Source organism: Phyllobates terribilis, unplaced genomic scaffold, assembly GCF_046119375.1.
Source record: "Phyllobates terribilis strain yellow unplaced genomic scaffold, ASM4611937v1 Scaffold_13__5_contigs__length_258822181, whole genome shotgun sequence".
Lineage (NCBI taxonomy): Eukaryota > Metazoa > Chordata > Amphibia > Anura > Dendrobatidae > Phyllobates > Phyllobates terribilis.
In genome coordinates this window covers 165,711,162-165,727,078 of record NW_027362773.1, presented here as the reverse complement: position 1 = coordinate 165,727,078, position 15,917 = coordinate 165,711,162, and the positions used below count along the sequence as shown (strand labels likewise).

The 15,917-nt window shown below is 48.0% G+C and overlaps 1 protein-coding gene across 5 annotated transcripts in view; it reads right to left on the bottom strand.

The window, feature by feature from the left end:
• The window catches only part of SCUBE2 (signal peptide, CUB domain and EGF like domain containing 2), a 400,692-nt gene that overhangs the window by 236,376 nt on the left and 148,399 nt on the right, over positions 1 to 15,917 (bottom strand). For all 5 annotated transcript variants that reach the window (XM_073659017.1, XM_073659019.1, XM_073659018.1 and 2 more), the window contains 3 exons: positions 15,604 to 15,768; positions 12,516 to 12,683; positions 2,785 to 2,946 (listed from right to left, as the gene is read on the bottom strand). In XM_073659017.1, coding sequence (XP_073515118.1) covers positions 2,785 to 2,946; positions 12,516 to 12,683; positions 15,604 to 15,768 — 495 coding nt within the window. The remainder of the gene's footprint in view (positions 1 to 2,784; positions 2,947 to 12,515; positions 12,684 to 15,603; positions 15,769 to 15,917) is intronic.

Genomic DNA, 15,917 nt, shown 5'->3' with positions numbered 1-15,917 from the left:
GCGGAGAACGCACGCTCCGATTGTCTGTAATATACAGTGAGTGGAGAACGCACGCTCCGATTGTCTGTAATATACAGTGAGGGGAGAACGCACGCTCCGAGTGTCTGTAATATACAGTGAGGGGAGAACGCACGCCCCGAGTGTCTGTAATATACAGTGAGGGGAGAACGCATGCTCCGAGTGTCTGTAATATACAGTGAGTGGAGAACGCACGCTCCCGAGTGTCTGTAATATACAGTGAGTGGAGAACGCACGCTCCGAGTGTCTGTAATATACAGTGAGCGGAGAACGCACGCTCCGAGTGTCTGTAATATACAGTGAGGGGAGAACGCACGCTCCGAGTGTCTGTAATATACAGTGAGGGGAGAACGCACGCCCCGAGTGTCTGTAATATACAGTGAGGGGAGAACGCACGCCCCGAGTGTCTGTAATATACAGCGAGTGGAGAACGAACGCTCCCGAGTGTCTGTAATATACAGTGAGTGGAGAACGCACGCTCCCGAGTGTCTGTAATATACAGTGAGTGGAGAACGAACGCTCCCGAGTGTCTGTAATATACAGTGAGTGGAGAACGCACGCTCCGAGTGTCTGTAATATACAGTGAGTGGAGAACGCACGCTCCGAGTGTCTGTAATATACAGTGAGTGGAGAACGCACGCTCCCGAGTGTCTGTAATATACAGTGAGGGGAGAACGCACGCCCCGAGTGTCTGTAATATACAGTGAGTGGAGAACGCACGCTCCGAGTGTCTGTAATATACAGTGAGGGGAGAACGCACGCCCCGAGTGTCTGTAATATACAGTGAGTGGAGAACGCACGCCCCGAGTGTCTGTAATATACAGTGAGTGGAGAACGCACGCTCCAAGTGTCTGTAATATACAGTGAGTGGAGAACGCACGCTCCGAGTGTCTGTAATATACAGTGAGTGGAGAACGAACGCCCCGAGTGTCAGTAATATACAGTGAGTGGAGAACGCACGCCCCGAGTGTCTGTAATATACAGTGAGCGGAGAACGCACGCCCCGAGTGTCTGTAATATACAGTGAGGGGAGAACGCACGCTCCCGAGTGTCTGTAATATACAGTGAGGGGAGAACGCACGCCCCGAGTGTCTGTAATATACAGTGAGGGGAGAACGCACGCCCCGAGTGTCTGTAATATACAGTGAGTGGAGAACGCACGCTCCCGAGTGTCTGTAATATACAGTGAGGGGAGAACGCACGCTCCCGAGTGTCTGTAATATACAGTGAGTGGAGAACGCACGCTCCGAGTGTCTGTAATATACAGTGAGGGGAGAACGCACGCTCGCGAGTGTCTGTAATATACAGTGAGTGGAGAACGCACGCCCCGAGTGTCTGTAATATACAGTGAGTGGAGAACGCACGCTCCGAGTGTCTGTAATATACAGTGAGCGGAGAACGCACGCTCCCGAGTGTCTGTAATATACAGTGAGGGGAGAACGCACGCTCCGAGTGTCTGTAATATACAGTGAGGGGAGAACGCACGCTCCCGAGTGTCTGTAATATACAGTGAGTGGAGAACGCACGCTCCGAGTGTCTGTAATATACAGTGAGCGGAGAACGCACGCTCCGAGTGTCTGTAATATACAGTGAGGGGAGAACGCATGCCCCGAGTGTCTGTAATATACAGTGAGGGGAGAACGCACGCCCCGAGTGTCAGTAATATACAGTGAGTGGAGAACGCACGCTCCGAGTGTCTGTAATATACAGTGAGTGGAGAACGCACGCTCCGAGTGTCTGTAATATACAGTGAGCGGAGAACGCACGCTCCGAGTGTCTGTAATATACAGTGAGGGGAGAACGCACGCCCCGAGTGTCTGTAATATACAGTGAGGGGAGAACGCACGCTCCGAGTGTCTGTAATATACAGTGAGCGGAGAACGCACGCTCCGAGTGTCTGTAATATACAGTGAGGGGAGAACGCACGCTCCGAGTGTCTGTAATATACAGTGAGGGGAGAACGCACGCCCCGAGTGTCTGTAATATACAGTGAGGGGAGAACGCATGCTCCGAGTGTCTGTAATATACAGTGAGTGGAGAACGCACGCTCCCGAGTGTCTGTAATATACAGTGAGTGGAGAACGCACGCTCCGAGTGTCTGTAATATACAGTGAGCGGAGAACGCACGCTCCGAGTGTCTGTAATATACAGTGAGGGGAGAACGCACGCTCCGAGTGTCTGTAATATACAGTGAGGGGAGAACGCACGCTCCGAGTGTCTGTAATATACAGTGAGGGGAGAACGCACGCCCCGAGTGTCTGTAATATACAGTGAGGGGAGAACGCACGCTCCGAGTGTCTGTAATATACAGTGAGGGGAGAACGCACGCCCCGAGTGTCTGTAATATACAGTGAGTGGAGAACGCACGCCCCGAGTGTCTGTAATATACAGTGAGGGGAGAACGCACGCTCTGAGTGCTCGGGCCTCGGGGTCCCGCGGCTTCTGGAATGTGATGGAGCAGCCGCCTCGTGTACGTGGTGCCAAATATCCCAGCTGTCCGCCATCTCGCTGTGCAGACAACGCGTCGCACTGACTAATCCTCCTCTGCTGCTTCCAGGAAGGAGAGAGGCGCCTGACACTGATAATAGAGCATTTACCCTATAGCATCTATAAGGCCGCTGATGACCAGTATGGCCGCCATAACCGCTGCCACAGTCGCCAGACTTTCTAGACAAGGACAACAAGCAGATTTTAGAGTCTGATGCTTTAACCATTGTAACTTCTCGCCTTGTGTTAGGTGTCGGTGGCTGTGGAGACGTCACTCACTTTTACACTGGGTTATGTTAGTGGATCCATCAAAGTCCGTGCTGGTGCTTCCTGGACAGTAAGTGCAGGAGTTCTGTCCAAACTCTGGCTGATACGTCCCCACCGGGCAGCGGATACATCTGTGGGTCGTCGTGTTGTACAAATGTCCCGGAGAACACTGAACTATAAAGACCAGCAGAAAAGACAAGGCAAGCGGCAGAAATAATTAACCATGATATATCCTGTATTATACTCCAGAGCTGCACTCACTATTCTGCTGGTGTAGTCACTGTGTATATACATTACATTACTGATCCTGAGTTACCTCCTGTATTATACTCCAGAGCTGCACTCACTATTCTGCTGGTGCAGTCACTGTGTACATACATTACATTACTGATCCTGAGTTACATCCTGTATTATACTCCAGAGCTGCACTCACTATTCTGCTGGTGCAGTCACTGTGTACATACATTACTGATCCTGAGTTACATCCTGTATTATACTCCAGAGCTGCACTCACTATTCTGCTGGTGCAGTCACTGTGTACATACATTACATTACTGATCCTGGGTTACATCCTGTATTATACTCCAGAGCTGCACTCACTATTCTGCTGGTGCAGTCACTGTGTACATACATTACATTACTGATCCTGAGTTACCTCCTGTATTATACTCCAGAGCTGCACTCACTATTCTGCTGGTGCAGTCACTGTGTACATACATTACATTACTGATCCTGAGTTACATCCTGTATTATACTTCAGAGCTGCACTCACTATTCTGCTGGTGCAGTCACTGTGTACATACATTACATTACTGATCCTGAGTTACATCCTGTATTATACTTCAGAGCTGGACTCACTATTCTGCTGGTGCAGTCACTGTGTACATACATTACATTACTGATCCTGAGTTACCTCCTGTATTATACTCCAGAGCTGCACTCACTATTCTGCTGGTGCAGTCACTGTGTACATACATTACTGATCCTGAGTTACATCCTGTATTATACTCCAGAGCTGCACTCACTATTCTGCTGGTGCAGTCACTGTGTATATACATTACATTACTGATCCTGAGTTACATCCTGTATTATACTCCAGAGCTGCACTCACTATTCTGCTGGTGCAGTCACTGTGTACATACATTACTGATCCTGAGTTACATCCTGTATTATACTCCAGAGCTGCACTCACTATTCTGCTGGTGCAGTCACTGTGTACATACATTACATTACTGATCCTGGGTTACATCCTGTATTATACTCCAGAGCTGCACTCACTATTCTGCTGGTGCAGTCACTGTGTACATACATTACATTACTGATCCTGAGTTACCTCCTGTATTATACTCCAGAGCTGCACTCACTATTCTGCTGGTGCAGTCACTGTGTACATACATTACATTACTGATCCTGAGTTACCTCCTGTATTATACCCCAGAGCTGCACTCACTATTCTGCTGGTGCAGTCACTGTGTACATACATTACATTACTGATCCTGAGTTACATCCTGTATTATACTCCAGAGCTGCACTCACTATTCTGCTGGTGTAGTCACTGTGTATATACATTACATTACTGATCCTGAGTTACATCCTGTATTATACTCCAGAGCTGCACTCACTATTCTGCTGGTGCAGTCACTGTGTACATACATTACATTACTGATCCTGAGTTACCTCCTGTATTATACTCCAGAGCTGCACTCACTATTCTGCTGGTGCAGTCACTGTGTACATACATTACTGATCCTGAGTTACATCCTGTATTATACTCCAGAGCTGCACTCACTATTCTGCTGGTGCAGTCACTGTGTACATACATTACATTACTGATCCTGAGTTACATCCTGTATTATACTCCAGAGCTGCACTCACTATTCTGCTGGTGCAGTCACTGTGTACATACATTACATTACTGATCCTGAGTTACCTCCTGTATTATACTCCAGAGCTGCACTCACTATTCTGCTGGTGCAGTCACTGTGTACATACATTACATTACTGATCCTGAGTTACCTCCTGTATTATACCCCAGAGCTGCACTCACTATTCTGCTGGTGCAGTCACTGTGTACATACATTACATTACTGATCCTGAGTTACATCCTGTATTATACTCCAGAGCTGCACTCACTATTCTGCTGGTGTAGTCACTGTGTATATACATTACATTACTGATCCTGAGTTACATCCTGTATTATACTTCAGAGCTGCACTCACTATTCTGCTGGTGCAGTCACTGTGTACATACATTACATTACTGATCCTGAGTTACATCCTGTATTATACTTCAGAGCTGGACTCACTATTCTGCTGGTGCAGTCACTGTGTACATACATTACATTACTGATCCTGAGTTACCTCCTGTATTATACTCCAGAGCTGCACTCACTATTCTGCTGGTGCAGTCACTGTGTACATACATTACTGATCCTGAGTTACATCCTGTATTATACTCCAGAGCTGCACTCACTATTCTGCTGGTGCAGTCACTGTGTATATACATTACATTACTGATCCTGAGTTACATCCTGTATTATACTCCAGAGCTGCACTCACTATTCTGCTGGTGCAGTCACTGTGTACATACATTACTGATCCTGAGTTACATCCTGTATTATACTCCAGAGCTGCACTCACTATTCTGCTGGTGCAGTCACTGTGTACATACATTACATTACTGATCCTGGGTTACATCCTGTATTATACTCCAGAGCTGCACTCACTATTCTGCTGGTGCAGTCACTGTGTACATACATTACATTACTGATCCTGAGTTACCTCCTGTATTATACTCCAGAGCTGCACTCACTATTCTGCTGGTGCAGTCACTGTGTACATACATTACATTACTGATCCTGAGTTACCTCCTGTATTATACCCCAGAGCTGCACTCACTATTCTGCTGGTGCAGTCACTGTGTACATACATTACATTACTGATCCTGAGTTACATCCTGTATTATACTCCAGAGCTGCACTCACTATTCTGCTGGTGTAGTCACTGTGTATATACATTACATTACTGATCCTGAGTTACATCCTGTATTATACTCCAGAGCTGCACTCACTATTCTGCTGGTGCAGTCACTGTGTACATACATTACATTACTGATCCTGAGTTACCTCCTGTATTATACTCCAGAGCTGCACTCACTATTCTGCTGGTGCAGTCACTGTGTACATACATTACTGATCCTGAGTTACATCCTGTATTATACTCCAGAGCTGCACTCACTATTCTGCTGGTGCAGTCACTGTGTACATACATTACATTACTGATCCTGAGTTACATCCTGTATTATACTCCAGAGCTGCACTCACTATTCTGCTGGTGCAGTCACTGTGTACATACATTACATTACTGATCCTGAGTTACCTCCTGTATTATACTCCAGAGCTGCACTCACTATTCTGCTGGTGCAGTCACTGTGTACATACATTACATTACTGATCCTGAGTTACCTCCTGTATTATACCCCAGAGCTGCACTCACTATTCTGCTGGTGCAGTCACTGTGTACATACATTACATTACTGATCCTGAGTTACATCCTGTATTATACTCCAGAGCTGCACTCACTATTCTGCTGGTGTAGTCACTGTGTATATACATTACATTACTGATCCTGAGTTACATCCTGTATTATACTCCAGAGCTGCACTCACTATTCTGCTGGTGCAGTCACTGTGTACATACATTACATTACTGATCCTGAGTTACCTCCTGTATTATACTCCAGAGCTGCACTCACTATTCTGCTGGTGTAGTCACTGTGTACATACATTACTGATCCTGAGTTACATCCTGTATTATACTCCAGAGCTGCACTCACTATTCTGCTGGTGCAGTCACTGTGTACATACATTACATTACTGATCCTGGGTTACATCCTGTATTATACTCCAGAGCTGCACTCACTATTCTGCTGGTGCAGTCACTGTGTACATACATTACATTACTGATCCTGAGTTACCTCCTGTATTATACTCCAGAGCTGCACTCACTATTCTGCTGGTGCAGTCACTGTGTACATACATTACATTACTGATCCTGAGTTACCTCCTGTATTATACCCCAGAGCTGCACTCACTATTCTGCTGGTGCAGTCACTGTGTACATACATTACATTACTGATCCTGAGTTACATCCTGTATTATACTCCAGAGCTGCACTCACTATTCTGCTGGTGCAGTCACTGTGTACATACATTACATTACTGATCCTGAGTTACATCCTGTATTATACTCCAGAGCTGCACTCACTATTCTGCTGGTGCAGTCACTGTGTACATACATTACATTACTGATCCTGAGTTACCTCCTGTATTATACTCCAGAGCTGCACTCATTATTCTGCTGGTGCAGTCACTGTGTACATACATTACATTACTGATCCTGAGTTACCTCCTGTATTATACTCCAGAGCTGCACTCACTATTCTGCTGGTGCAGTCACTGTGTACATACATTACATTACTGATCCTGAGTTCCCTCCTGTATTATACTCCAGAGCTGCACTCACTATTCTGCTGGTGCAGTCACTGTGTACATACATTACATTACTGATCCTGAGTTACCTCCTGTATTATACCCCAGAGCTGCACTCACTATTCTGCTGGTGCAGTCACTGTGTACATACATTACATTACTGATCCTGAGTTACCTCCTGTATTATACCCCAGAGCTGCACTCACTATTCTGCTGGTGCAGTCACTGTGTACATACATTACATTACTGATCCTGAGTTACCTCCTGTATTATACTCCAGAGCTGCACTCACTATTCTGCTGGTGCAGTCACAGTGTACATACATTACATTACTGATTCTGAGTTACATCCTGTATTATACTCCAGAGCTGCACTCACTATTCTGCTGGTGCAGTCACTGTGTATATACATTACATTACTGATCCTGAGTTACATCCTGTATTATACTCCAGAGCTGCACTCACTATTCTGCTGGTGCAGTCACTGTGTACATACATTACATTACTGATCCTGAGTTACATCCTGTATTATACTTCAGAGCTGGACTCACTATTCTGCTGGTGCAGTCACTGTGTACATACATTACATTACTGATCCTGAGTTACCTCCTGTATTATACTCCAGAGCTGCACTCACTATTCTGCTGGTGCAGTCACTGTGTACATACATTACTGATCCTGAGTTACATCCTGTATTATACTCCAGAGCTGCACTCACTATTCTGCTGGTGCAGTCACTGTGTATATACATTACATTACTGATCCTGAGTTACATCCTGTATTATACTCCAGAGCTGCACTCACTATTCTGCTGGTGCAGTCACTGTGTACATACATTACTGATCCTGAGTTACATCCTGTATTATACTCCAGAGCTGCACTCACTATTCTGCTGGTGCAGTCACTGTGTACATACATTACATTACTGATCCTGGGTTACATCCTGTATTATACTCCAGAGCTGCACTCACTATTCTGCTGGTGCAGTCACTGTGTACATACATTACATTACTGATCCTGAGTTACCTCCTGTATTATACTCCAGAGCTGCACTCACTATTCTGCTGGTGCAGTCACTGTGTACATACATTACATTACTGATCCTGAGTTACCTCCTGTATTATACCCCAGAGCTGCACTCACTATTCTGCTGGTGCAGTCACTGTGTACATACATTACATTACTGATCCTGAGTTACATCCTGTATTATACTCCAGAGCTGCACTCACTATTCTGCTGGTGTAGTCACTGTGTATATACATTACATTACTGATCCTGAGTTACATCCTGTATTATACTCCAGAGCTGCACTCACTATTCTGCTGGTGCAGTCACTGTGTACATACATTACATTACTGATCCTGAGTTACCTCCTGTATTATACTCCAGAGCTGCACTCACTATTCTGCTGGTGCAGTCACTGTGTACATACATTACTGATCCTGAGTTACATCCTGTATTATACTCCAGAGCTGCACTCACTATTCTGCTGGTGCAGTCACTGTGTACATACATTACATTACTGATCCTGAGTTACATCCTGTATTATACTCCAGAGCTGCACTCACTATTCTGCTGGTGCAGTCACTGTGTACATACATTACATTACTGATCCTGAGTTACCTCCTGTATTATACCCCAGAGCTGCACTCACTATTCTGCTGGTGCAGTCACTGTGTACATACATTACATTACTGATCCTGAGTTACATCCTGTATTATACTCCAGAGCTGCACTCACTATTCTGCTGGTGTAGTCACTGTGTATATACATTACATTACTGATCCTGAGTTACATCCTGTATTATACTCCAGAGCTGCACTCACTATTCTGCTGGTGCAGTCACTGTGTACATACATTACATTACTGATCCTGAGTTACCTCCTGTATTATACTCCAGAGCTGCACTCACTATTCTGCTGGTGTAGTCACTGTGTACATACATTACTGATCCTGAGTTACATCCTGTATTATACTCCAGAGCTGCACTCACTATTCTGCTGGTGCAGTCACTGTGTACATACATTACATTACTGATCCTGGGTTACATCCTGTATTATACTCCAGAGCTGCACTCACTATTCTGCTGGTGCAGTCACTGTGTACATACATTACATTACTGATCCTGAGTTACCTCCTGTATTATACTCCAGAGCTGCACTCACTATTCTGCTGGTGCAGTCACTGTGTACATACATTACATTACTGATCCTGAGTTACCTCCTGTATTATACCCCAGAGCTGCACTCACTATTCTGCTGGTGCAGTCACTGTGTACATACATTACATTACTGATCCTGAGTTACATCCTGTATTATACTCCAGAGCTGCACTCACTATTCTGCTGGTGCAGTCACTGTGTACATACATTACATTACTGATCCTGAGTTACATCCTGTATTATACTCCAGAGCTGCACTCACTATTCTGCTGGTGCAGTCACTGTGTACATACATTACATTACTGATCCTGAGTTACCTCCTGTATTATACTCCAGAGCTGCACTCATTATTCTGCTGGTGCAGTCACTGTGTACATACATTACATTACTGATCCTGAGTTACCTCCTGTATTATACTCCAGAGCTGCACTCACTATTCTGCTGGTGCAGTCACTGTGTACATACATTACATTACTGATCCTGAGTTACCTCCTGTATTATACTCCAGAGCTGCTCTCACTATTCTGCTGGTGCAGTCACTGTGTACATACATTACATTACTGATCCTGAGTTCCCTCCTGTATTATACTCCAGAGCTGCACTCACTATTCTGCTGGTGCAGTCACTGTGTACATACATTACATTACTGATCCTGAGTTACCTCCTGTATTATACCCCAGAGCTGCACTCACTATTCTGCTGGTGCAGTCACTGTGTACATACATTACATTACTGATCCTGAGTTACCTCCTGTATTATACCCCAGAGCTGCACTCACTATTCTGCTGGTGCAGTCACTGTGTACATACATTACATTACTGATCCTGAGTTACCTCCTGTATTATACTCCAGAGCTGCACTCACTATTCTGCTGGTGCAGTCACAGTGTACATACATTACATTACTGATTCTGAGTTACATCCTGTATTATACTCCAGAGCTGCACTCACTATTCTGCTGGTGCAGTCACTGTGTATATACATTACATTACTGATCCTGAGTTACATCCTGTATTATACTCCAGAGCTGCACTCACTATTCTGCTGGTGCAGTCACTGTGTACATACATTACATTACTGATCCTGAGTTACCTCCTGTATTATACTCCAGAGCTGCACTCACTATTCTGCTGGTGCAGTCACTGTGTACATACATTACATTACTGATCCTGAGTTACATCCTGTATTATACTCCAGAGCAGCACTCACTATTCTGCTGGTGCAGTCACTGTGTACATACATTACATTACTGATCCTGAGTTACCTCCTGTATTATACTCCAGAGCTGCACTCACTATTCTGCTGGTGCAGTCACTGTGTACATACATTACATTACTGATCCTGAGTTACCTCCTGTATTATACTCCAGAGCTGCACTCACTATTCTGCTGGTGCAGTCACAGTGTACATACATTACATTACTGATCCTGAGTTACATCCTGTATTATACTCCAGAGCTGCACTCACTATTCTGCTGGTGCAGTCACTGTGTATATACATTACATTACTGATCCGGAGTTACATCCTGTATTATACTCCAGAGCTGCACTCACTATTCTGCTGGTGCAGTCACTGTGTACATACATTACATTACTGATCCTGAGTTACCTCCTGTATTATACTCCAGAGCTGCACTCACTATTCTGCTGGTGCAGTCACTGTGTACATACATTACATTACTGATCCTGAGTTACCTCCTGTATTATACCCCAGAGCTGCACTCACTATTCTGCTGGTGCAGTCACTGTGTACATACATTACATTACTGATCCTGAGTTACCTCCTGTATTATACTCCAGAGCTGCACTCACTATTCTGCTGGTGCAGTCACTGTGTACATACATTACTGATCCTGAGTTACATTCTGTATTATACTCCAGAGCTGCACTCACTATTCTGCTGGTGCAGTCACTGTGTACATACATTACTGATCCTGAGTTACATTCTGTATTATACTCCAGAGCTGCACTCACTATTCTGCTGGTGCAGTCACTGTGTACATACATTACTGATCCTGAGTTACATTCTGTATTATACTCCAGAGCTGCACTCACTATTCTGCTGGTGCAGTCACTGTGTACATACATTACATTACTGATCCTGAGTTACCTCCTGTATTATACTCCAGAGCTGCACTCATTATTCTGCTGGTGCAGTCACTGTGTACATACATTACATTACTGATCCTGAACTACATCCTGTATTATACTCCAGAGCTGCACTCATTATTCTGCTGGTGCAGTCACTGTGTACATACATTACATTACTGATCCTGAGTTACCTCCTGTATTATACTCCAGAGCTGCACTCATTATTCTGCTGGTGCAGTCACTGTGTACATACATTACATTACTGATCCTGAGTTACATCCTGTATTATACTCCAGAGCTGCACTCATTATTCTTCTGGTGCAGTCACTGTGTACATACATTACATTACTGATCCTGAGCTACATCCTGTATTATACTCCAGAGCTGCACTCACTATTCTGCTGGTGCAGTCACTGTGTACATACATTACATTACTGATCCTGAGTTACCTCCTGTATTATACTCCAGAGCTGCACTCACTATTCTGCTGGTGCAGTCACTGTGTACATACATTACATTACTGATCCTGAGTTACCTCCTGTATTATACTCCAGAGCTGCACTCACTATTCTGCTGGTGCAGTCACTGTGTACATACATTACATTACTGATCCTGAGTTACCTCCTGTATTATACTCCAGAGCTGCACTCACTATTCTGCTGGTGCAATCACTGTGTACATACATTACATTACTGATCCTGAGTTACCTCCTGTATTATACTCCAGAGCTGCACTCACTATTCTGTTGGTACAGTCACTGTGTACATACATTACATTACTGATCCTGAGTTACCTGCTGTATTATACTCCAGAGCTGCACTCACTATTCTGCTGGTGCAGTCACTGTGTACATACATTACATTACTGATCCTGAGTTACCTCCTGTATTATACTCCAGAGCTGCACTCACTATTCTGCTGGTATGTGTGGAGTGAATGGGAGGACACATAAATCCTGTGCATTTAACCCTTTGCACTCCAGTTTCTTGAGTTTTTGGGAACAGTCACCTCTGGTTTCGCAGTGGAGGAACGACGTGGCGCTGTTGTGTTTAGTTGTAAGTCCTCCACCGCAGGCAAAACAAGACGTGCGCCCGGATTCTGGCTGATACGTTCCTAGCGGACAGGGACCACAAGGCCGAAAACCATCTGAAGAGAATTCACCCGGAGAACACAAACCTGAATAACGAGAAGGGATAGCGTTACATTAAACAGATGGAGTAGACTTTACTGTAACCTAGCACTCGTCAGATAATGGCTGTTAGATTTAGGAAACGTCTTTGCTAAGGTGAACTAAGGTCTACTCCACCTACAATAACAAGGTATTATGTGCCAACAGTGTTCAGGCTGCGATATAACATTGCGCCACTAGATGGCGGCATTCCACCACTCTGGAGATAAGACTCCGTCTCCGGCTGCCCATAGTGAGGAATCCGGCGGCCACAGCTCATCAGCCCAGAGGTGGACGAGGAATTTCACATTATTGCAGTTTTAATAAAACACGATGAAATAAAAACAGCAATTTAATAAAAATCTATACAAAAATAGAAGAATAAAAAAAAGAAAAGCAAAAATAATAATGGATTATATCAGCCACTATCGCCCGGGTATCGCGGCCCCTCCCAGGCGATTTCTGTATTGTAGCTCAGCTCGAGCTGACGCATTAACGATAATGCAGAATATATCGTGATATGCCGCTATCAGGACACTGCAGGTGGAGCGCTGACCCCAGGGTTACAGCCCGGACCCCTAATCAGTGTTCAGTTTTACTTTGCTCCTTTAGGGATCCCTCTGTGCACCCCTTCCACTCCACGTCCCCCCCCTTCCACTCCACTTCCCCCCCTTCCACTCCACGTCCCCCACCTTCCACTCCACGTTCCACCCCTTCCACTCCGCGCCCCCCCCTTCCACCCACGTCCCCCCTTCCACTCCGCGTCCCCCCCTTCCACCCACGTCCCCCCTTCCACTCCACTTCCCCCCCTTCCACTCCACGTCCCCCACCTTCCACTCCACGTTCCACCCCTTCCACTCCACTTCCCCCCCTTCCACTCCACGTCCCCCACCTTCCACTCCACGTTCCACCCCTTCCACTCCGCGCCCCCCCTTCCACCCACGTCCCCCCTTCCACTCCGCGTCCCCCCCTTCCACCCACGTCCCCCCTTCCACTCCGCGTCCCCCCCTTCCACTCCGTGTCCCCCCCTTTCACTCCACATCTTCTCCTTCCACTCCACGTCTTCTCCTTCCACTCCGTGTCCCCCCTTCCACTCCACGTCCCCCCCTTCCACCCACGTCCCCCCTTCCACTCCACGTCCCCCCCTTCCACTCCGTGTCCCCCCTTCCACTCCACGTCCCCCCCTTCCACCCACGTCCCCCCTTCCACTGCACGTCCCCCTTTCCACTGCACGTCCCCCCTTCCACTCAACGTCCCCCCTTCCACTCCGCGTCCCCCCCTTCCGCTCTGCGTCCCCACTTCCACTCCGCGTCCCCCCCTTCCACTCCACGTCCCCCCTTCCACTCCACGTCCCCCCTTCCACTCCGTTCCCCCCCTTCCACTCCACGTCCCCCCTTCCACTCCATCCCCCCCTTCCACTCCACGTCCCCCCTTCCACTCCACGTCCCCCCTTCCACTCCGCGTCCCCCCTTCCACTCCGTGTCCCCCCCTTCCACTCCACTTCCCCCCTTCCACTCCACGTCCCCCACCTTCCACTCCATGTTCCACCCCTTCCACTCCGCGTCCCCCCCTTCCACCCACGTCCCCCCTTCCACTCCGCGTCCCCCCCTTCCACCCACGTCTCCCCTTCCACTCCACGTCCCCCCCTTCCACTCCTCGTCCCCCCCTTCCACTCCACGTCCCCCCCTTCCACTCTGCGCCCCCCCCTTCCACTCCACGTCCCCCCCTTCCACTCCATGTCCCCCCCCTTCCACTCTGCGCCCCCCCTTGCACCCACGTCCCCCCTTCCACCCACGTCCCCCCTTCCACTCCGCGTCCCCCCCTTCCACCCACGTCCCCCCTTCCACTCCGCGTCCCCCCCTTCCACTCCTCGTCCCCCCCTTCCACCAACGTCCCCCCTTCCACTCCGCGTCCCCCCCTTCCACTCCTCGTCCCCCCCTTCCACTCCTCGTCCCCCCCTTCCACTCTGCGTCCCCCCCCTTCCACTCTGCGCCCCCCCCTTCCACTCCACGTCCCCCCCCTTCCACTCCATGTCCCCCCCCTTCCACTCCACGTCCCCCCCCTTCCACTCCATGTCCCCCCCTTCCACTCCACGTCCCCCCCCCTTCCACTCCACGTCCCCCCCTTCCACTCCATGTCCCCCCCTTCCACTCCACTTCCCCCCCTTCCACTCCACGTCCCCCACCTTCCACTCCATGTTCCACCCCTTCCACTCCGCGTCCCCCCCTTCCACTCCACTTCCCCCCCTTCCACTCCACGTCCCCCACCTTCCACTCCACGTTCCACCCCTTCCACTCCGCGTCCCCCCCTTCCACCCACGTCCCCCCTTCCACTCCGCGTCCCCCCCTTCCACCCACGTCTCCCCTTCCACTCCACGTCCCCCCCTTCCACTCCTCGTCCCCCCCTTCCACTCCACGTCCCCCCGACCCATTTAATGGAAACTCCACTGACCGGTTATGTTACTTCAACACACAGAGTCTTTTTCCTCTAGTCACCTCCAGAGCTGCAATCATGCAGCTGGCTGCAGCTTGGCACCATGTGCACTCAGCTAGGAGTATATTCACATACAGCGGTGGAATAGAAAAGCGACAGAAACGTAAATCTGCCGTGTGTGAATTTACCCGAACGATTATCCTCGGCTCCCATAATGCTTTGCGCTCAGCTGAATGGCATCATGGGATACATACTATAAGGAGCGGTGGTCAGCGGCGCTAAATGTCAGGCCTTGCAGCCTAGAAATCGGGAGAGCAGCAGAATTGTCAGTGCAGCTCTGGATGTGAGTGGAGGATAAGGGTGACTGTAAAGCTGTGTAAATCCACAGCATAATGTGAGTGGAAGATCTCACCCACACTCAGATCAGATTCCTGGAGATTTAACCCCCACCATGCCGGCGGTGGAGCTGCGCCCCGGCCAGCCTGCCTCCATTACCTCCACACTCCGATACGTCTCGAGCGCCGGCGTGCTTTGGGTGGTCTCGGTTGTCGGGGCAGATGTCGCACGTTATCTGCCCGTCCTCGCTCTGATACGTCCCGTGTGGACATAAGACGCACTGCTCCTTGTCCTCGTCGTAGTACGTCCCGGCACGGCAGCTAGCTGATAAAAAGAGGAGAAAACTGCGCTGGTTAATGTCGGCCAGAGGGGGGCGCCGACCGGGCGTCAAGCAAAGCAATAGAGGGAAATTCAATCGTCCCCTGTGAAGACTTTGGGGTCAAGGATTCAACTCGTAAGACCCCCAGTGTTAC